The following is a 23836-nucleotide window of genomic DNA, read 5'->3' on the forward strand; positions in this document are numbered from 1 at the left end:
ATGCCTTTGTCACATCTCTTGGAGCCCCATCCTACTTATGCCTGGCATACAACATTGGTTTCATTAACATGTCTGAGTATACCTCGAACAACCTCAGTGTTAACCCATCTCATATTGACATTCGGACATCCCAATTTTTCTGAACATGCTACATTGCACACAAGCCCTTGAACAGTCTCCTTGCATTTGGAATACAAATCTGATTTTGCAATCCATACCTTACCATAGCTTTTTGACTCAACATAACATTTGCTTTCACTTCAAGCCTTCTTGATATTGTTGATTCTCTCATAGCAAAATCGATGAGTATGCCCAAGTTTCCCACAAGAATAACATTCATAGTTGAGACTACATTCTCCAGCCTTCCTTGTCTTCATCTTGCTTTCCAAAGCATAACAGTATCTCTGTATGTGTCCAGGTTTTCCACAGAAGTAACAACCTTGTTTGAACTTCTGATTTGTCTGTTCAACGAGTACTTTTTTGCTTGAACAGGTTTGATGCGATTCAATCTCCTTTGATTTAATATCAGAAACTGGTTTAGCACGAACGAAATTGGTGAGACATGCTTGATTTGTTCCACTACTAGAGCTTGACACACGATTTCCTATGTATCCAAGACCCCAATTCTGTTTTGCAGGCTGTCCCATGGCAAGAAGAGTATCCAAATCCTTTGTTCCTTTGCTTAACATCCTGATCTTCTTGTTGTTTTCGTTCAGATTATACTCAAGATTTCTGCTTTTCTCCTTTTCTTCTGACAAAAGGTCTGATAACCTATTTATTTTTTATTCCAATACACATGTATTTTCGTGTCCAGCTTCTGTCTGCTTGGTCAATCCGTTATCCTTCGTTGAACATGTTGGCGTCTCTAGCTTCAATGCCGTAGGCTTTTCCATCTCTATTATATTAATCTGAGCTTCTAGTAACGCCTTGTTCTTCAGCAGTTTCAGATTCTCGTTACTCAATTCAACCCAACTATCATAGAGCTTACGATATTCAGCTTTCACATCTATCTCTCCATCACTATCTGAATCAGAATCCACCTTAAGTTTTTCATCATTTTCTTTTCCAATAAGAGCTACAAGATCAAGCTTTTCATCACTTCTCTTCTGATGATATGGACGTTCAACCTCAGATTATCTGTTGCACACATCATGGCAGTGACAATCACATGTCTGACAACCTTTACTAGCACAAACCTCACGTGAGTTAGAGTTCCTTCTCTGCTCTTTCTCAACTTGCTTTAAAGCCTCCTTGAAGTTTTGTGTCAGCAATTCAACACATTTGTCCAGTTTTTGATTTAGACTTTCATGAAGTGACTGAAATCTATCAATTTCCTTCCCAGCAACAAAAACTGTTTCTTTTCCTATCTTGGTTGGACAGGTAGGTGTTTCCATCTCTTCAGCTTTAAGAATACCAACCAACTGTGAAAACTTCATCTCATCAGTATTCATCCCAACCTTGAACAATGCTTTATAGGAGGCAAACTTCTCTGGAAGACATCGTATCATCTTCTTGACCAGCTTCTTCTCCTTGAAGTTCTTACCAAGGACAATTGCTTCATTTGCAATGGAACTCAACTTTGAGCTGAAGCTCGTGATAGATTCTTCTTCCGCCATTCTCAAGTTCTCAAACTGGGAGGCCAAATAGTCTAGTTTAGCTCTTTTGACCATGGAGGTTCCCTCATAATATTCCACAAGCGTGTCCCATGCATCCTTGGCTGAACAACATCCTTGCACGAGTTTAAACTGATCGGAACTAATGGCGTTAAAGATCTCTGATAGCGCCTTCGCGTTAGGTCTTGATGCAGTCTTTTCTGTCTTTGTCCACTTGTTTTTAGGCTTAGGTATCTCCTCATCCTCTTCAGTAAATATTGTTGGATCTGTCCATCCTGTTTCAACTGTAGTCCAAACATACTCTTCAATCCCTTTGAGTTGTTGTTTCATGCGCACCTTCCAGTGTCCAAAGTTGTTTTCATCCAACATGAGTGATTTGTGAGCCGCCACAAACTCTGTTGTTTTCATGTTCCTCGCAGGATCTCAACCTGTTATAGATATCTTGATCTAGGTAGGTGACCCGCTCTGATACCAAATGAAAGAACTAAGAACACAGAAACACATAAACAATGAACAAAATTCTCCAAATAAGATTATCTTTTATTAGAAATCTTTTAAACAAATTACACTCTTTGTTTAATCAGGTTTACTCGACTTCACACCTGTGAATCGACACTGACCAATTTCTAATCTACCCAACCTTACTCTAACAACCAAGTCGCCCGACTTGTTCAATACCCAAAACCTTGTTCAACTTCGACACAGTACTGTTTTCTCTCTGCACTCCCAAAAACTGCAGCAGACAAACTTGCAAAGCTTCATTCATTTTACCCTTCAAGCCAATCTCGTTTTAATCTTGATAAGTCCAAATCTTCTGATTCATCATTATCTCTAAGCTTCAATCATTATCTCTTGTCAAATCCTAATTAATATTTCCAACCAATAAGATGACGCCATGTCAAAACACCTTGTGACTTGTGCAACCATAAAAAAACGTTGAACACATTTATTTGCAGACTCCTGGTCTTAACAACTTGAATCTCAACACGCAACACAACAAAGAAGACCCGTATTTCCAGAACGTTCGTGCAGGGCCGGCTCAACATCCATGTAGGCCCTTGGGCAAAAACAAAAATTTTGAGCCCTATTAGTATTAATCTTTAGTATTTTAATTATTATCAAATTTATTTTTAAAACAAAAGTAAAAATTTATATGTTTTCTTTGTTTTTGATTAGTATGTTACATATTATTATATTTTGTAACACTATTTAAATTTAATTCTAATATACATATGTTGATAAAAGAAAAAAAAACAAAAAATAAAATAAAAATTGGAAGTGGTCCTAGGGCGGTCGCACTGCCGCCCGGTATACTAAGCCGGCACTGCGTTCGTGTTTCCACGGGTTGCTCTCTCTCGGTTGTATTCTCTGGTACTTCACGTCTTTAATTATGCGGATACGTATTGGTTTTCGTTTTCCTTTTTTTTTTTTTGAACACGTGGTTTTCGTTTTCCTTTTATAACGAATTTGACTTGAACATTATTTAGGATTTGGACTCTGGATCAAATCTGGCTCATCTAATTCAGTCAGAAAATAACAAGCCCAAGCTAATTCAGTCAGAAAAAAACAAGCCCAAGCGGTTGAGCCCACTTTCTACAATGTTCTTATGAAAATTAATTGAAAACTTTGATAACATTAAGTCAACACCTTCTCTCTTTTTTTGATCACACATTAAATCAACACCTCATTACAGACTTTCAAATTAGTAATCGTGTCTTGAATTGTACTATAAAAATCATATTATAAAGAAAAACACCGAAATGTGATTTATGAGGAAATGGGTACACGAGGTTTAATCACATGAGATATGACTTTAGTTAAATTAATTTTCGACAAATTTTACTCTAATTTTACTATTTTAGAACTTAATAGTCAAATTTAAGACACATAAATGTAGTTTATGAGGTCCTGGTAGAAGTCGAAGGCTTCTTTATAAAAAAAAGAAGAAAAAGAAACAGACTAATAGAAAAGAAACCCTGTGAAGTGGACATGATCAAATATCTGGTCTTTAAGGATATTTGTGATTCGATATGTTTCGTTCTAATAATCAATTATCTAATCTGATTTGATTTATAGTTAGATATTGGTGGCTAGATGTTCAAATGTTTTATATTTTAAGTTGGATATCTAACTAGATCTGTAAAAGAAATAATTTTATCTAAAAATGCATAAAAATATTAAACAAAAATATTTTGTTATAAAAAGAAAAAGTTATTTACTTATTATCAAAATTTTATTTAATAAATAATATATTATAAACTTACACAAAATATAATAATTATATAACTTATATATCTATAATTCTTTAAATATATGTATATATCTGTATATAATATATCGTATCCGATATCTATTTTCAAATATAAGTATTTTGATTTATCTTTTACAGGTATTGCATATTAATATCTTTTATTTTTTAGAATTATTAGCTATTTAGAATTTTATACTCGAATCGAAACGGATGGATAAAGAATGAAATAAAATTTTAAAAATATTTTGCCATCTCTAACCGTCTGAAAGAAAAATCAAAATGAATTTATATTGCCGTGACGTACGTCATATAATAAAGTGTACTGACAAGAAAATGTGAGAAGGAGATACTCACTCGCTCGTCCTGACTCATGACCATAAGTGGATCATATAGTCCATATTCTCTGTGCACCCAGGCGACATCGTGGAAGGTGAGTGAGTGAGTGAGAATAAAGACAGCTTTGAAGAAAGGAAAACAGCACAGCACAGTGCTGAATGACGCAAAAATGGATCTGAGTTGAGAAAAGAGAGGACAATGTTGAGTGGGTCATCACGTGCGGTCGACACGCGTCGCCGTCCTTGGTTTATACATGGGACCCACCGTTGAAAGTTGAAACTGCCAAGTTCTCACTAACTGATGTATGCTATTCAGTGTAGTTCGTGTTTATGTGATTGTCTGTGAGGAAGTACAAAATGATCCTGATAAATCTTTTCTTTGACTTCTGAGAAAGTGTTGTTAATGTACAGTCACAGTCATTGTCAACGCTTTTGAGAACGGTCTAAGAAACGGTGTCGTGACGGCTCTAAAATGCACCACCGTGCATCCCGTTAACGCACGTTTTCTTCACCAAATACATCACACGAATAGTTAGTGTACTTATAAAGTTATGCGCATACCAAAAAAAAAACAGTAAGTAATATCAAAATGTTCTTAACACATGCTTTGTCAAATTGAGCCACACAGAATTTTTGTTCTTGTGGACTTGTAGTCTTTGTATCCTATTTGAAGTGATCCACCGGTTTTAAAGAACATTCGGTTCTAAGTAACGACTTTTCGATGTTCAGTTAAGTTTGACGGTTAGTTTCGTGATTCTTTCATATTCGAGTATTGTTTTCAGTTTAACATATTTTAGAAGACTTGCTCATTATACATGTAGTCAGGTGCTATATCCTATATATATATTTTTATAATAACATGGCTTGTCAGGTGCATGTATATGTTGTGGAGGCCCTTTCTCAAAAAAAAAATGTCTTTTCTTTTTTGAAACTTCAAAACCTAAAGTTTCATATGGTTCAAAAATGTATATGTTTTGGAAAAAAAAAATTATAACATTTCAAAACATAAAGTTTTGTCAACTTTTGAATCAGGGTAAATATACAAATCTTTATTCTTTCATATTGGAATAGCAAACATCTAGAATATTATCAAACTTAAGATCCAAACATAAACTAATCGTAGAGTGGACATGTTTTCTTACTTTTATCATGCTTATATTTGATATTATTTAACTATCTATACGATTTCATATTGATGGACGACAAGCAAGCAATGGCCGGCCATGGCTTCTGACTACTGAGGTTTGTTATCATTACACATTAGATTTACCTCATGTCAGCTATGCTGATTTTCCAGCCCACATATATATAGCCGTAATTACTTGCATATAATTTGATTTTGATTATTTGCAACTTAAGTATTAATTTCCTCAAAATTTAAAATTTAATTTATTTTAAGTTTCAGGTTTATCTTAATCATACATACATACACATATTTATACATATTTAAAAGTAATTAATTATATTTATAATTGGAGAAATTCCGATTCTACCACAAAATTGATACCACTTTCATACCATTAATAAATGATTATTTTCATAAATACTCAAAATTGTGATAAAATAACACTAAAGTAATATTTCAAAATATTTGTAAAACATATATAAATCTAACTCCAACCCCTTAGTACTAAACCATAAACACTACTAAAGCCTAAATCCAAATGTTAGTATATTTTTGATCGAGTGTATTTTTGAAAAGTAGTAATTAACTTGTGGTATGTTAGACAATTTTCTTTATAATTTAATTTCCATCATTTAGAATTTCCATATTTATTTTAATTTCTATATAGATTTTTTATTGCTTAATATATTCATTGTTGTTTACCCTTTCTGTTTTCACTTTTTATTTTCTTAATTATATTATAGAAACTTATAAATTTTATTTATTGATTATTTAACTATTTGTGTGTTTTACATTAAACATTTCAACAAACTCAATAATATTTCATCTTTTTATAGTTTATTTTAGTTACTAATAAAAATGTATTTCGCACTAAAAATATTAATAGATTTAGTTGATTCAACTTGATCTCTCGTCACTTCTCTTTTAGTTATACGAGTTTTTTTGGATATGCATTAGTTTATTCTCTACAATTAAACAAAACAAAACTTTTCAGGAGGAAGGCAGAAGGTTACCAACAATCCCAGGACGATGGTGTTTCACGGATGGGTCTTGGAAAGATAAGGAAAACTTTTCAGGACAGGTTGGTTCAGTACACTACAAGGATTTCAAGGATTAATGGGAGTAAGGAATACACGGGCAAGTTTATCACTTTTACACTCGGAGGTGGAAGCCTTAATTTAGGCAATGGAGTGCATAAGGAACCTACGTCAATATTAAGTTACTTTTGCTACGGATTGTTCTTAGTTGGTGAAGATGATTTCAGAACCAAGGGAATGGCTGGCGTTCGCAAGTTATTTAGAAGATATTAAGATATTGAGAGAAAGTTTCACAAGTTCGGAGATCATTCATGTACCAAGGACGGAGAACACAAGAGCGGATAGTCTTGCACGCGGTGCTAGACAGCAAAATTCTTTTATCGTTCACATGGATGCAGAGCTTCCAGTTTGGTATACAGAGTCTAGATGAATCTGTGTCTTTGATGTCAAAAAAAAACAAACAAACAAAACAAAACAAAACAAAAAAAAAGAGAAAAGGCCAGCTCACACATGCATTTTAACTAAAAAATAAACTAAAGACATCCTAACGCATTTGATTATAATATACAATATGATGATCGACATTGTCCATGTGTTTCTTTTCCTTCTTAAAGCAAAATAAAATAAAAAATAAAAATCAGGTGATCCTCAATTTGACAATTAGAGTGGGAAACACTTAATTGAAATATCTTTTCTGTAAAGAGAGGAAAAGTATATTCGAAATGAAAAGAAAGAAACACAATAAAAATCCGAAAGAGAGAGAGAGAATTAAAGTGGCAAATTATACAGATACACTAAAGGGAGAGGAAAAAGACGACCCGATTCCTTTCAGCAGCCGCCACCTGGCATTATACGTTTTGCCACATGTTATTTTCTGAATGAACATCACTTTGCTGACATGAGCACCCCATTAGCCTGCTCGTCCCACTTCTCCTTAAATAGAGCTCTCAGCAACTCACCACCCGATCTTCATTCCTCATATATTCTCAACCAAACTCTCTCTATTTCGATCTGTACTTCTAACTCCGTTTGAGTTTGGTCTCTGAATTTTTAGTTAAGAAAAGAAAGTTACAATAATGTCAGGTTCTACCGGCGTTGAAAATCAAATGAACTGTCAGTTATCAGCTCGTCTCCCTAAAGATCCTCGTGAGCCTCGCTCATTATCATCATCATCTCCTTGTTTCCCAATCACACTTAAGGTATATATAATATATATGTAAACACACATATCCTAATATATATATATATATATATATAAGAAACACTGATTCATTGTTGACTCGCTTTGACTCCGGACATGACTTGTACTTTGTTTAGTTCGTTGATGTCTGTTACCGAGTGAAGATCCATGGCAAAACCGGCGATTCCTGTAAGATCAAGAGATTGTTGGGACTAGAACAAAAACCGTCCGATGAGATTCTATCGACGGAGGAGAGGACCATACTTAGTGGAGTCACCGGAATGGTGTCACCCGGCGAGTTTATGGCCGTTCTTGGACCATCAGGAAGCGGTAAGTCCACGCTTCTAAACGCTCTCGCAGGGAGACTCCACGGACCAGGTCTCACCGGAAAAATACTCGTCAACGACGCGAAACCTACGAAACATACCCTAAAACGTACTGGCTTCGTCGCGCAGGACGATCTCCTCTACCCTCACTTGACCGTACGTGAAACCCTAGTTTTCGTCGCCCTGCTCCGCCTCCCTCGGAGTCTAACAAGACACGACAAGATCAACGCCGCCGAATCAGTGATCTCCGAGCTGGGGCTTGAGAAATGTGAGAACACCGTGGTTGGTAACACTTTCATCAGAGGGATCTCGGGTGGTGAGAGGAAACGAGTGAGCATAGCTCACGAGTTACTCATCAACCCGAGCCTTCTTGTACTCGACGAGCCAACGTCTGGACTCGACGCTACGGCAGCTCAACGGCTCGTTCAGACCCTCGCCGGGATGGCTCATGGTAGAGGGAAGGCGGTGGTGACGTCTATTCACCAGCCATCGAGCCGTGTGTTCCAGATGTTTGATACTGTGCTTCTTCTTAGCGAAGGAAAGTGTTTGTTCTACGGAAAAGGAAGAGACGCCATGGCTTACTTCGACTCCGTCGGGTTCTCGCCGGCGTTTCCAATGAATCCGGCTGACTTTCTTCTCGATCTTGCTAACGGTACGTTCTCAATTTTAAAATTCAAGGTTTTCATTATTTAACTTCTTTTTTTTTTTGGCATCTTTCAATATTTAACTTCATGACTTAGTGTACTAACACGCATTATAGTATGATGATTCTTTTGATTGAAAATAAAACGAATATACTATATATACATGATTAATTAGACCTATGATTCTTTTTATATTAAAATCTCAAACTTGGTTTACTTTGTGTGAAAGGTATTCTTACATGAATTGACTGATGATATGACAACGAAAACTTTTAAATATGAAATTGTCGTTTTGGGTGGTCTTATGTGTATGTATATGGGATCTTTGATACAATGATACCGTAGCCATGCATAATAGGATCATGTGATGTGAGAAGGTAAGATATTTGTATAGAAAAATAGTTAATACTATGAAAATAACAGCTTGACCCCCCCCCCCCCCCCCCCCCCAAAAAAGAAGAGAGAGAGAGTAATAAATATCATATTTATGATCCTTATCGCCGGCGTACGATGAGAACTATACAAGTCGAAGCTGTTATGTGTCTCTTTTTGACTCTGGTCGTCGTCATGGCTTGTGATTTACTTTGGTTATGGCTTTGTTATTTCGGTGTTTACTTTAAAACGAAGAGCTAATCTACTAGTTATTCCTCTTTCATTTTTCTAATGATATTATCATATGTTAGCAAAAAAAAAAAAATCTACTAGTTAGTGTCAGTCTAGCGTTATACTATTAGTTAGCAGTATTAAATAAATTTTCTTATATGGTAAAGGGACATATCTAATAATTGTTATTTTATTATAAAGTTTATATACTATGGTTTTGCCGCATTTTTTTTAAAGTAAAGTTTTTTTTTAAAGTAAAGTTGATAATTGAATGGTGTCTTTTTGATGTTAATAATTATGGGCAATTGGGATACGTGTTGTCTTTATTTCTCTCTTTTTTTCGCTCTCTCCCTTTTCGAGTATGATATTTATGCCACAGGTTTTTGGGATTCAATTTTGGCTTATTATATATCATCTGAATATATTCTTTGCTTTTATATAAAAAACTTATCTCATTACACATTTTCAGTATTAAAACCATGCTTTTCTTTTAGGGCAATTCTCTTGAGTATCACTTTTTAAGTTTTTATCACAAAATAGCACTTAAAAAATAAAATGACAAAAGTAACATATTTTGTTTTGAAATTTTAATATTTATCTTTTGTTTTAAATATTTGAACTCATTCCTAAAACTATACTCCTTAATTTAGAATCCTAAGTCTTAAATTAATTAATCTAAATGTTATAAATACATATTTATCCTTCAATAAAACTTCTTTTGGCCATTTTTCTCTTTTTGTAATACTATTTTTGTGACAAAAACTTGGTTTGATGCTATTTTGTCTTTTTCTCGTTCTTTTTTCTTTTATTTTTTTCAGTGGATAATAAACAAAACAAAATGCTCTTTATTTTATTTTGTAAGGGGTTAATTAGAAGAAAACACAACGTGTCTGATCTGTAAGTTAAAAAAAATGTGTCTAATCTGTCTTACAAAATGACTTAATGGGTTTCACAAACTCCGGCTCTCTGTGTTTACTGTTTCCTCTCTATCCAATTTGTCAAAAAAAGTTATTTTCTTTGCACTATCCAAGCTTTTTCAATTTATCTCTTAATCTTTTTTCAGCCAACTAATACAACCTTCTTTTCCATTGTTGCAATTAAAGCACCCTCCTTACTCTTTCCCTCTTTTATTTATGTGTGGCTTTTGAGCTCCACGTGTGGGCATGGCTTTAGATGTTCCATAGTTTTCTTGTTTTTCCATTCATCCTTGATTTGGAAAACTTTTACCTTAATGGGTAACCCGCCTAAAGAACCCAATCACACCCTCGCATCTAGCTCGTGGTTTTCACTCTCCCTCACTCAATCCTCATCGAAGCAATATATTTCACTAGTGGGAAATTGTATCCAGTAAGCATAAATATAAAGTAAAGTTTTTTATCCAGATAGTGAAAAAAAAGAGTTGTGGTGAAATTACTTACCGTTATGAAAATCCTTTAACAAAAAAAAAATTACTTACAGTTTTTAACCTAAAGGCTACATTAATATCATTGTGTGTCAAGTTAACTTTATTTTTCGTGCTTGCTTTATCCGAAACAAGTAAGCACCAAATAATTGTACCAATTGTGACATTTTAGTCATATATATAGATCAAATGTGTACCAGACCTACGTTCGTTTGGTAAACTGATAACACATCCATACATAGTCCATATATAGATAGGGAATGCATGATGCATCAGACACACAGATGGCCCGGTTGATATAATGTCTTTTAGGGTTTGATAATGTAAAAAAGTTAATGACTAACTGTGTTTGTACCAAGCCAAGCAAATCTCATATGGCTGTTTTGATCGTCTGTGATTTTCCATTTTTGGCAGGTGTTATTATAATTATGACAAACCTTCCCACGTAGTATAGATCTTTTGTATGTGGGTGTATATATACATACCATGTATGACCGGTCGTCATGCACATGATAATTGATATGTATATTCCGGTGACGCCATAGGTAGAGTAAGAACAGTAATAAGACATGGTAGTATAAATGGCACAAAAAAATAGTTTTTTTCACATAAAAATAGTTTGTCATGAATAAGAAAGAAATAGTGTGTTGCGTACGATGGCATATGTTTATGTCTAATTTATTAATTTTGTGGGTATTAAGTTCTTTGTCTTGACGAACATATGCTTTACATTCAATCTTTCTTTGTATCATTATCTTTATGAAAAAGTTTCATCTTATTCAACCAACCATCCATATGACAACTCTAAATAATGCATCTATAAAATATATGCATATATTTTCAGATATATATATATATATATATATATATATACACAGACACACACACATGTATCTGATTTTTCATGGCTGGAAAGTTGATAATCACATGGTGTACTAAGAGCATCTCTAAAAGATATTATATTTTGAAGTTTGCAAAATTTTATATTTAAAATTTTAAGTATTATTCTCCAAAAACAAAATTTCAAATCAAATTTCAAAAGTATTTGTATTTTATCATATGATCTTTATATTTTATCATAATTAATTTAAATTCATATTTTTTTATAAATATTTATAGCACATATATATGAGTATTAAAATATTATTAACTGTGAACAAAAAATAAAATAAAAATAAATAGCTCACAACTGTGAGTTCTGCCACCTAAATTTGAATTCCGGTCACTGATGGATTAACATTGGATGATCACCAGTTCCTTGGATGCCTTCGACGGGCTTCCTAGTCGGCAAATCCCAGATTTTTGGATGGTCATTAGATGATAGTCGGGAGTTCTTTGGGACATCCGAATATCATGGTCATAAAAAATGATAAATGATAAAATATTTAAAAATCATATATACGATGTGTAATTATAAGAATCAAAATACAAAGAAAAATATAAATATAAATTTTTAAATTTGAAGTTTTAGAGTAAAAAACTTCATATTTGAAATTATAAAGCGTTTATTAGAGATTTTCTAAGCAAAAATATTGTTTGACTATTTATTAGTTATTGAAAATATTAGCTATACTTTCATCAGAAATGTTACCATTTGCCCTAACTTATTGATCAATTCGAAAGAAAAGAACAACATAAATTAAATTTTCTGTTTCAAAATCATTGATGACTAAACTTGTCGACTACGTGACTATGCATTATTCATTTATTTATTGACTATCAATAACTTTTGTTCCCTGAAATTCATTTTTAATCGTTGACAGTCTAGTTGATAAGCAGGAAAAGTAAAGCTTAACACGTGTTAGGAATTGATCACTATTCGGGATATTTTCCAATAAACTCACTCTATAGAAAGTGGAATTCGAATACTAGATTATATGGTGCCCAAGCCTTTTGCAATTTTAAAAAATTGGAAGCTAAAATTACGAACCGTAGTGGTGCGTTTTTGGGTTGACTCTCTTGCCTCTCCAACTTGATTCGTCAGTTTTACTGCAAATACAATCTCCATTACTAATTAAAATTCCCCAATAATTAGTTGATTTATTTGATTTAAATATATTTACTTTTGTTAGATTAATCCATTGTGGTGTCAAAACCTGTTTAAATATATTTTTCGGTCGGTCCAAGCAAGCCGATTTGTTGATTCGCCCTCTGTTTGGTGGAATGCCACTTTGGATTGTCTTTTCGATTTTAATATTTAGGATATATAATTAATTATTCCATTGGTGAGTTAACTTTCGTGTATTTGGATGATAACTTGAGTGGTTAATTTCACTAATCTATAGTTTGATAGATTGGTCCATTAATTCATTAACCGGTCTGGTTCTTTTGGATTATTTATTGATTTATCATCCGAGTGACTACCAGCTAATCAATGACTACTTGTTATGCACTACTGGTTAGCAAGTACATGAAAACAATTCTCTGATTTTTAGCTTAATTTTCCCCAAGTTTTTTTTTCCCAAGTTTTATTGTTATTATACGTAGCTTCTCTAAACTGATTGAGATTTGTTAACCTATGCAGGAGTTTGTCAAATTGACGGCATGACAGAACGGGAAAAGCCAAACGTGAAACAAACGCTGGCTGTTGCTTACAATACATTGTTAGCCCCAAACGTCAAAACCTGCATCGATGCGTCACCTTCTCTTGGAGATAACATGCGTTTTGTAAAAACGCGAGAGAACGCACATGGAATAACGTCAGCTATCACAACATGGTTCAGCCAACTTTGCATTCTCCTCCACAGACTTCTTAAAGAGCGGCGCCACGAATCTTTCGACGCACTTCGCGTTTTCCAAGTCATCGCGGCTTCACTACTCTCTGGTCTAATGTGGTGGCACTCTGATTATCGAGACGTACACGTAAGTATACAAACAACACTAATCATTTGTGCTAACATATTGTTTGTTTGCTTTGGCGCTTTTTTCTAACATAATGTTTGTTACAGGACCGACTGGGACTACTCTTCTTTATATCCATTTTCTGGGGGGTAATTCCGTCATTTAGCGCAGTCTTCACGTTTCCGCAAGAACGAGCTATCTTCACTCGAGAGCGTGCCTCCGGTATGTACACGCTCTCATCTTACTTCATGGCACACGTCATCGGATCGCTCTCCATGGAACTCGTTCTCCCGACAGCGTTCTTGACGTTAACTTATTGGATGGTTGGTTTACGTCCAGGGCTAGTCCCTTTCTTCCTTACCCTTTTCGTGCTATTGCTATACGTTTTAGCCTCTCAAGGACTTGGACTTGCGCTAGGCGCAGCGATCATGGACGCGAAAAAAGCTTCCACGATCTCGACCGTGACGATGCTAGCGTTTGTGTAATCTTATAGAACTGCTTGATTCTATTCATTCACATACGTAACATATTTATACAACTCCCTACACCGACTTGGTGAGGATAAACTCAACAACTAATTACATGTTTATCTCTAAGATATAGCATCTTTATCTCTAGTGACATCTTTATCTCTTCCGACAATATCTCCTCCAATACTCCCCCTCAAGTTGGGAGTGTGGAAGTTTCGAACTCCCAACTTGAACAACAATTCTTCAAACTGCACTTTCCCAAGCGCCTTAGTCAATACATCAGCTAGTTGCTCTGTTGTTCTCACATGAACAGTTTTCAACAGTCCCTCCTGAATAGCATCCCTCACTTGATGACAGTCCGACTCAATATGCTTAGTTCTTTCATGAAACACTGGATTTGCAGCTATGTATATGGCAGATTTGCTATCACAGAATAGCTTAGACGGAGTCTTCTGTGGAGCACCCAAGTCTTTAAGTAGTCTCCTGAGCCACTTAATCTCTCTTGTCGCCTGCGCCATTGACCTGTATTCAGACTCAGCTGATGAATGAGACACAACCTTTTGCTTCTTAGTCCTCCAAGACACTGGTGAATCACCAACCAACGCTACAAATGCACTCAATGACCTCCTCGTAACAGGGCACGACGACCAGTCCGCATCGCAGTAGACAGACAAACAAGTATCAACCTGAGAACTCAGTAGTATCCCCTGACCAATAGTTCCTTTTAAATATCGCACCACTCTCATAGCAGCATTCCACTGCATCTCTCTAGGCTTCTGCATAAATTGCGACAAAATATGGACCGCATATGATATGTCAGGCCGTGTGATGCCTAAATAAATCAAGCGCCCCACAAGCCTTCTGTATTTCTCAGCATCTTGCAACCATGGACTCGAGTCTAAAGCCAGCTTATGCTGAATCTCCATGGGCGTAGCAGCTGGTTTCGAACCAAGCAACCCAACCTCTGCAACTAAATCCAACGTATACTTGCGTTGTGATAACATAAAGCCTTCAGCTCCTCGTCCAACTTCTATTCCTAGGAAGTATTTTAGTTTCCCCAGGTCCTTCATACGAAAGCATTTGCCCAAATGTTCCTTAAACTTGGTCAAAAAATCCATGTCATTTCCACAAATGACTAAATCATCCACATAGATAAGTACCTTGAGTTCCACGTTTCCTTTCGAGTACACAAACAGAGAATAGTCTGCATAAGAATGATGAAACCCAAAGCCTTTAAGTGCATCTGTGAGCTTCTGAAACCAACATCTGGGAGCTTGCTTCAGTCCATATATCGCCTTATGTAACCTACACACCTTGTTTGGTCCCGACGCTTTAAACCCTTGCGGAAGCTTCATGTACACCTCTTCCTTAAGATCTCCGTGCAAGAAGGCATTGTGCACATCCATCTGATGCACAATCCAGCCTTTCCCTGCTACAATTCTCAGTAAACTCCGTACTGTCGTCATCTTTGCAACTGGAGCAAACGTCTCCTTGTAGCCTCTGCCATGTACTTGTCGATTTCCTAAAGCAACCAGTCTTGACTTTGGTCTTTCTATTGTCCCATCAGCATTGTATTTGTATTTGTATAGCCACATATTGCCGATGGCTTTCTTCCCGGGAGGTAGATCAACTATGCTGAATGTTTTGTTAATCTCAAACGCTGTGATCTCACTCTTCATAGAGTTTCTCCAAATCTTCTGTTGCACAGCTTCCTTATAACTTCTTGGCTCTTTCGCCTCTGTTATTGCTGCTAGGAACGCCTTATGTGCAGGTGAGAATTTATCATCACAGATATAATCAGTAATAGGGTACGGAGTAGTACCTGGAACCGTCAACGATGACTCTGATTTTTGAGAAGCTGCAGTGTGATCGTGGTGGGGTTCTTTTTGAAGACAGATTGCATTGTATGTAACATAATCTTGCAGCTTTGTAGACGGTTTCTTTATTCTGCACCCTTTACCTAATTCTACACTGGTCACCACATTCTCTGCTTCATTACTACTTGACGCCACAACATTACTCTGTTTTTGCGGCTCACTCTGTTTTTCCATAATTGTTGAACTCACTTCTTTACCAGTAACAGAAACTTCTTCACTTGTCGCAGAAACATCACTCCCCCTGCGATCACTAATCTCCACATCAATGATCCAGTCATCATCTGGACTTCCAGTCATCTTTCTGACTTCTTTCAAACAATTCTCTTTTTCTTGTTCATAAGGAAACACACCTTCTTCAAAACTCACATCTCTTGAAGTCAAGAATTCATTCTTTTCCTTGTCATAAACTCGCCAGGCCTTCTTCCCAAACGGATAGCCTACAAATACACATTGTATACTTCGTGCTCCAAACTTATCTTTGTCTCTCCCACGCCTATGCACATGACACAACGAACCAAACACTCGTAACGAGTCATAGTTTGGTTTTCTTCCAAATAAAACTTCATATGGCGACTTGTTTTTCAACACTTTAGTTGGTGTCATGTTGATAACATGAGTAGCTGCTGTAATAGCCTCCCCCCAGAATTTAATAGGCATCTGAGACTGAAACAACATAGCTCTCGCAACGTTTAATATATGTCTGTGCTTTCTCTCTACTCTCCCATTCTGCTGTGGTGTGTCCACACAGCTTGTCTGATGTATTATCCCCTTGTCTTGAAAGAAATTTCTTAAACAAATGAATTCTGTTCCATTGTCACTTCTCACCATTCGAACTTGTTCACCAAACTGCTTCTCAGTGTAAGCACAAAACCTTTGAACCACAGTCTTTACTTCTGACTTTGCAAGCAGAAGATGTGTCCACACTGATCTAGAAAAATCATCTACCATCGTTAAAAAATACAGAGCTCCACTCGATGAAGGTATTCTGTAAGGTCCCCACACATCCATATGAACCAATTCAAAAATCTTGCTTGTTTTATTGATACTGTCATAAAAAAACATCCCTTGTTTGCTTGGCTCTAAAACACACATTGCAATAACTAGAGCCAGCCTTATTTTTAAAACCAGAAAGCTCAGACAACGAAGAAAACACAGAAATTGAAGGATGCCCGAGTCTCCTATGCCACAACAGTTGATCTTCAGTTCCATCAGCCTTGCACGCACGAGCGACTCTCACATCCCTGAAGAAGTAAACCCCACCACGTTCCTCACCGGCTCCAATCAGAGTCTTCGAAGAACGGTCCTGCAACACACAAATAGTGTCTGTAAATAAAGCAAAGCAATTTGAATGACGCAAAAGCTTAGACACCGAAACTAGAGTACAATCCATATTCGGTACTAAAAGAACATCTCTCAGTGTAATTCTATCCGAGAGAATCATGTCACCCATCTGAACAGATGTAGATCTTCCTCCATCCGCAAAACCAATCACACACGGCTGTGTGCGTCTCAAGTTAACTAGAAACTCTGCAGTTCCTGTCATATGGTGCGAAGCACCGGAGTCGATGATAACATCACCTATAGGCTTACCAGAAAGCTTCTCAGATTGATTGCCTGATCTTCCATCATTAATAATCTGAGTGATTGCTCTCCATTGCTCTGGTGTCAGATCAGAAGTTCCAGACACGTTTGAATTAGTCACATGAGCAGTGTTTGCTGAGCTACGTCCAGTTGCTCCCCCACGACCATATCCTCCATTAGATCTTCCTCGTCCAGTACCTCTGCCTGCACCTCTTCCTCCCCGTTCACTCATCCATTCGGGGTAACCAATTATCTGCCAGCAGTTGTTCTTTTCATGACCAGTTTTGCCACAATTAGAACAAACCCTGTCTTTAAAACGATTCCCATAACCTCCATCAGTATTGTTATTTCGTGTTGCAGAGTTACTTGCATCACGACTGTCTCCTTTTGCCCTTGAGTTCTCATCGTCTTTTCTGCTCACAAAACCGATAGCTTCTTGCTGAGACACTTCTCTGGATTTTGCAGTGTTAAGTCTAGCTTCTTCTCTGATCACTTTCGCATAAGCTTTACCCAAATCAGGTAACTCGTCTGCTTCAATTATAGCTGTCACCACGTTGCTGAATCGAGAGTCATCAAGCCCCATGATGAACTGATGTACGCGTTCATCTTCCCTTTCTTTCTCGTAGGTTGCAGCAGCTGAACAACTACATGCAGGAGGCGGTTTGTAGGTTTGAAGCTCCTCCCACATCATCGCAAGACGTCCATAGTAGTCTATCACCGGCTGTCCATTCTGTCTACACGATGCCAATTGTTCCATCAATTGATGAACACGTACTTTATTGCCTACTTCAAATCTCTTCTTCAAATTTTCCCAAAGTTTATGTGCTTCGGTTATAAATGTCACAGTCGATCTAACTCTTGGCTCTATTGAGGATCTGATCCATCCCACAATCATTGAGTTAACACTCAACCATGATTCCAACTCACCGCTCTCTTCACTAGGTTTAGGAAGTGTTCCATCAATGAACCCCATCTTCTTCTTTGCCCTAAGAGCATTACCCATCTCCATTGCCCATTCATTATAATTATCACCCTTCAACTGAACGGATGTAATCAAGGCACCTGGATTGTCTGACGAAAACAGAGCATACGGTGAACTCCCCATAACTTCATTCTGTTTTGTCACGATTATCTTAGCATCATCACCCATTGTTTTACTTGTTCGTCAAGCAAACAAACACACACGAAGATTTGATTATGATCTCCGCTCTGATACCATGTAATCTTATAGAACTGCTTGATTCTATTCATTCACATACGTAACATATTTATACAACTCCCTACACCGACTTGGTGAGGATAAACTCAACAACTAATTACATGTTTATCTCTAAGATATAGCATCTTTATCTCTAGTGACATCTTTATCTCTTCCGACAATATCTCCTCCAATAGTTTGTTTTAGCCGGTGGTTACTACGTGAACAAAGTGCCTTATGGAATGGTGTGGATGAAATACACTTCCACGACGTTTTATTGTTACCGTTTATTAATTGCGATCCAGTACGGAAATGGTGACGATATATTGAGGATGTTTGGATGCAAGTCTGGGATAGCACAAGGAAAGGCTATGACTGCTGGGTGTAGGTTTATTGAGGAAGACGTGATTGGAGATATTGGCATGTGGACAAGCGTTAGTGTTTTGTTTCTAATGTTTGTTGGTTATAGAGTATTAGCTTACTTGGCTTTGAGGCGTATTAAACTTTGAAATAAAGTGAGCAGGGGAAAAACAAAGAGTGGGTAAAAGGTTTTTTTTTTAATTAATTCACAATATTTTTTTTTGAACTGAATTAATTCACAATATTAAGCTGTTGCTTTGTAATTCACGATTTGGCGACGGGTAGGTGGTGTTTTGTTTCTAATGTTTGTTCCATTGTCCAGTTTTTTAACATGTAAAACCAAAATGACAGTAATTTTAGTTGATTTACAAGAAAAGAATGCATGTATATCTTCTATCTTTCTTTTTTTAACACCTTATTTCTTCTATCTACTTGAATGGTATTTCATGCGTTGGGTGAAAAATAAGAGGATAGGGCCGGTTAACGAGTCCAATCTAGTGCAAGGCCCATGGACTTGTTGTCGAAGGTTTAATGTTATTTAATCTGACGCCGTTATCTTTGTTGACGAAACTCAAATTTTGCTAAATATATATATATTTTAAAACTCCCCTTAGGAAGAAAATTAATTAACATTCTTTCATCAAAATACAAATAAAGTTAATTGTTGTAATCTTGCATGCGAAAATGTAATTACGTATATAATTTTTTTATGCCATATTGTTTAAACAGATAAATAAATTAATAGTGTATATAAATTTTTGATTTTAATTAAAATAATAATCAAAATAAATGGTTCCAAAAATCGCCTAACTATACAGTAAATAAGATAATTGATTGTTTCATGATTTTATTTTAATGTTAAGCTGCCACTTGGCAGGCTATTTACATAAATTTCAATATGAAACATATCTAGGCCGACAAATCATAGCCGTCAGATTCTGAGTAAACCTTTAGTACCGTCCATTGTGAGTCGGTTTTAAAAAATCAACATAGATGGGAAAAAATCTCCACCTTTGAACTTTCTCGATTGAAATAAAATCTCAAAATTCGATCAAAGAAATGCAAACATCATCATCTGCTACTCCTCCTGCAAGAAGAAGTCTCTGTCTGATCCTCCTTGTCTTAACGCTCCTTTCATCGATCACAATGGCCGAATCCACCGGAGAAGCATCGTCAGAAGCTAAGGTTCACATAGTCTACACAGAGAAACCCACCGATGAGGAGCCTAAAGAGTATCATCTCCGTACCCTTTCCTCTGCTCTCGGCAGGTCTGTACAAAAAAAAAGAAAAGAAAAATTCAATTTTTTGTTTTGGGTTTGATTTGATTTGGTGAAACTATGTTTGTGTCTTTGTGGTCTTGATTACAGCGAAGAAGCTGCGAAGGATGCTTTGATTTACAGTTACAAGGAAGCTGCTTCTGGTTTCTCTGCTAAACTCACACCTGCGCAAGTCGAAGAGATCTCCAGTACGTTTTTCTGTTCTAATTCATTGTTTGGTCCTGCTGCACTTACTTATCCTATAAAGCTTTCACCTTTTATGAAAAATGTTACTACTTGCGCAAATGTTCTGAGATACCATTTACTTATACTATGGTATCTTAATGTTTAGATAGGCATTTGAGAAATAGAATCATATATAATTCATGATTATTGCACATTTTGGAGTATGTAGACTCGGAAAAGAAGATAAAGGTCTTAACTTGAACAGTGTTTTTTCCAATATGAGATTTCAAGCCAGTAGAAATAGAATCATGTATAAGTCATAATAGCACATTTTCTGAGTATGTAGAATTGGAGAAGATGATAAAGGTCTTGACTTTATTACCAATGCTTTTATCCAATGCTCTGTTTTTAATCTTTTTTCTGATATGACTTTTGGGGTGTTGCAGAACAACCAGGTGTGATTCAAGTTGTGCCGAGCCAGACCTACCAGTTGCACAAACCTGTTGGTGCTGGTGGTTTCAAGCTGACCTAACTTAAATGTAGCTTGTTGTCGTTGTAAATGTCGTGGCTCTGAGAACTGGTATCTAACTAAAATAATTGCCATGAGTTTGCTTTGGATTCGACTTGTTCTGTGTTGTTGAGAATTGGGTTTTATAATATATATTATTTTAAGATAATCTTTTTATTCTGTATTTCTTCTGTAATATCCTCAATTCTAAACTCAGAAGGAAACACAATAAGACGAACAAAAAGGCTTAGGAAGAGAGCCAAGTAAACATAAAAACATTTCTGGTCGATTGATACCCTAGCTATTAGGCAGTTCTGAAGAGAGCCACTTAGGAAGTGAAAGATCATGTCCAAAAGAGTCTAAACTCATCGGTCATCCACAGATGCCAAGAACCTTCCTTAGAAGATCAAACAAGCACTCAGAGAACAAAAACTAAGTATCAATACAAAGTCAACTCTAGGTTGGCAATAGAATACTGGAGTTTCACAGAAGATGTCCAAATTCAACTCACTTATCCAAACATCAACTCAAGGAATCTAGTTCTGGTCCTAAGATTCCCAAATATCAGAAAACAAAAACTCCTATCATAGTCAAGTGAAGAGGGACGAACAAGACACGGAGAAAAGAGGAGCGACCAGAGTCAGAATCTTGGTGATTTGTCTCAAAAAGAAGATTTAATTTCAATCAAGATTTTTCTCGAGAAGGACCGGACAGCATATCTAGAAAGCTTTTGTCCATTTCACCACTTGATAGCATATCCATAACCAACTCTACAATGGAAGCATCTGGAGAGAATCCATTCCTCTTCATTTCTTCTATAAGTTTAGACAAAATATCAGGCTTCAAACTCGGGAAACTAAGATTCTAATTCTATGAGAAAGTTATGGAATTTGAAATACTTATCAGATTTGTAGGCTTTACATACTACCTACTAAAATTTTGTGAACCAAAACAATTTTTTATGTCACTATGTCCAAGGCCGATGCTGGGAACACTTATCATTTGTGTGCGTGTGTGTGTGAATGATATGGTTCTTGCCTCTTGGTCAAATAACAATGTCACAAATTCCATAAAACTTTTGTTCATATTTGTTTTGTTTAATTTCTGTTTTTTCCATCTTCTACTATAACAGGTTAACTAGGTAGTTATCCGCACCTTGCGCGGAATGAGATGGTTAGATCAGCAATTTTTCGAAAATATTAGAAAGTATATATATATAGTTTGAAATTTGGGTTTTGTGTGTTTTTTTGTGTTTAATCTCGGTGGTGCTGATTTTACGGTATAGATGTCACTGAGATAGAAACATATGTAAATCCTTTACTTTAGTGACATGTAAAAATTTACTGGAATATAAGAGTAAACACAAAACATGTTACCTGACAACTGCAAAAACATGTAATCATTTATTTTATCTACTTCATCATTTGTGGGAGTGAGAATGGCTCGATGTCTATACAAATCCTTAACTGTTGAGGTTTGAAAAGCTTGTCCATAAACCTTTTTTTTCATAGTCTCAATAGTTTATACATATCACCAGTGTGATTTATCTTACTCTGATTCATTTGCAAGAACTTGCAAATAAAGATATAATTATTATTATACAATTTGATTTTCATATGAATGATTTTTGTATAATAACATACCTTTCTCATAGGTCATTGACTTCAAACATTTAAGGATTCCACAGAACTTGGCTGTATTCTTTGAACCATGTAAGAAGAACTGATTTTGTGTATAATATCTAATTCGAGTAAGATAAATATTATTAATATCTAATCAAATTATATGTACGTAAATATTTGTGTAATCACACTCTTTGCATAGGTTTTATGTATAAATATTATAAATATATAATCAAATTATTATGTATGTAAATTTTTGTGTAATCAAACTTATTCTATATTTCTTTTTTTGCATCTTACTCTCGAACTCATTTTGTTTATCTCTCTATGGCTCTCTCTCTCTCTCTCTCTCTCTCTCTCTCTCTCTCTCTCTCTCTCTCTCTCTCTCTCTCTCTCTCTCTCTCTCTCTCTCTCTCTCTCAGAGATTTTATCAGTATTGATGAGTGTTTAAAAAAATAAGATTAAGATTTTAACATATTTTTATTTTAAACATACGAATCGTATTAATGCCCGCACACGGGCATTAATACGATTCTTATGTTTTATGTATAAATATTATTAATATCTAATCAAATGTTTGATGTATTATTAAAACTAAATTTGTTCTTCAGATGTTTTATGTATTATTAATATAAATATGTATTATTCAAATACGATTCATATGTTTTATGTATTACTAAAACTAAATTTGTTCTCCATTCAGTCTTTGTGGTTCAAAACTATAAGTATTTTAGACATTACTTAATTCAATATATTTTGAGGTTTAAATTATTATCTCTCTCTCTCTCTCTCTTGGTATCCCCCTTATCGTAAACCCTTTTTTAGAAATATAAAAATGTAAACATTCTTTTAATTCATCGATTATCTTTTAACTACCACAATTTTGTTTTATATGGAATGTTTCCTAGTTTAATATTTTATCATGAATTTTTCTTGGGTGAATTACCAACTAATCATAGTTTGCCAATTAATGTACAGTTTTATAAAATTTAAATAAATAAAATAATAATAATTTGTGTTAAGTTTTTAAAATAAATGAAAAATATCAGTAGCTGCCAAAAGATGAATTTTTTTAACAATTTTAAAAACCGTCACAAAAGAGTAAATCATAAACATTAAACACTATACCCTAAACCCTGGACAAAACTTAAATCCTTGGGTAAAAATTCAAACACTAAACCCTAAATTCTTGGATATACCCTAAACCCTTGGGTAAATCTTAAACACTAAACTGTAAAATCTTGGATATACCCTAAACACTAAATCTCTCTCTCTCTCTCTCTCTCTCTCTCTATCTCTCTCTCTCTCTCTCTCTCTCTCTCTTGGTATCCCCTTCATCGTAAACCTTTTGTTCTTTGAAAAATATAAAAAATATAAACATTCTTTTAATTCATAGATTATCTTTCAACTACCACAATTT

At 35.5% G+C, this 23836-nt stretch overlaps 2 protein-coding genes and 1 long non-coding RNA gene across 4 annotated transcripts; 2 read left to right on the forward strand and 1 right to left on the reverse strand.

Annotated features, from left to right (window-relative positions):
• Positions 1–7022: 7022 nt before the first annotated feature.
• Positions 7023–7946, reverse strand: LOC130500320 (uncharacterized). The gene is made up of 2 exons (XR_008938925.1): positions 7807–7946; positions 7023–7729 (listed from the first exon to the last, which is right to left on the reverse strand). It is a non-coding gene; the product is annotated as an uncharacterized LOC130500320 (long non-coding RNA).
• Positions 7424–19223, forward strand: LOC108843409 (ABC transporter G family member 25). Of its 2 annotated transcripts, XR_008938924.1 has the most exons (5): positions 7424–7561; positions 7680–8520; positions 13042–13379; positions 13466–17805; positions 17913–19223. XR_008938924.1 is itself a non-coding variant. In XM_056995248.1 (4 exons), exons 1-4 carry the CDS (start codon positions 7439–7441, stop codon positions 13841–13843), a joined length of 1680 nt encoding a protein of 559 aa, XP_056851228.1. In that variant the 5' UTR covers positions 7424–7438; the 3' UTR covers positions 13844–19223. The 2 variants fall into 2 exon arrangements, 1 of the variants encoding a protein (XP_056851228.1); XM_056995248.1 differs by having other exon boundaries at positions 13466–19223.
• Positions 19224–19830: 607 nt separating this feature from the next.
• On the forward strand, positions 19831–20963 carry LOC108834367 (subtilisin-like protease SBT3.4). The gene is made up of 3 exons (XM_018607699.2): positions 19831–20112; positions 20212–20309; positions 20733–20963. Exons 1-3 carry the CDS (start codon positions 19904–19906, stop codon positions 20816–20818), a joined length of 393 nt encoding a protein of 130 aa, XP_018463201.1. The 5' UTR covers positions 19831–19903; the 3' UTR covers positions 20819–20963.
• Positions 20964–23836: the final 2873 nt, after the last annotated feature.

Source organism: Raphanus sativus, chromosome 2 (genome assembly GCF_000801105.2).
Source record: "Raphanus sativus cultivar WK10039 chromosome 2, ASM80110v3, whole genome shotgun sequence".
Taxonomy (NCBI): domain Eukaryota; kingdom Viridiplantae; phylum Streptophyta; class Magnoliopsida; order Brassicales; family Brassicaceae; genus Raphanus; species Raphanus sativus.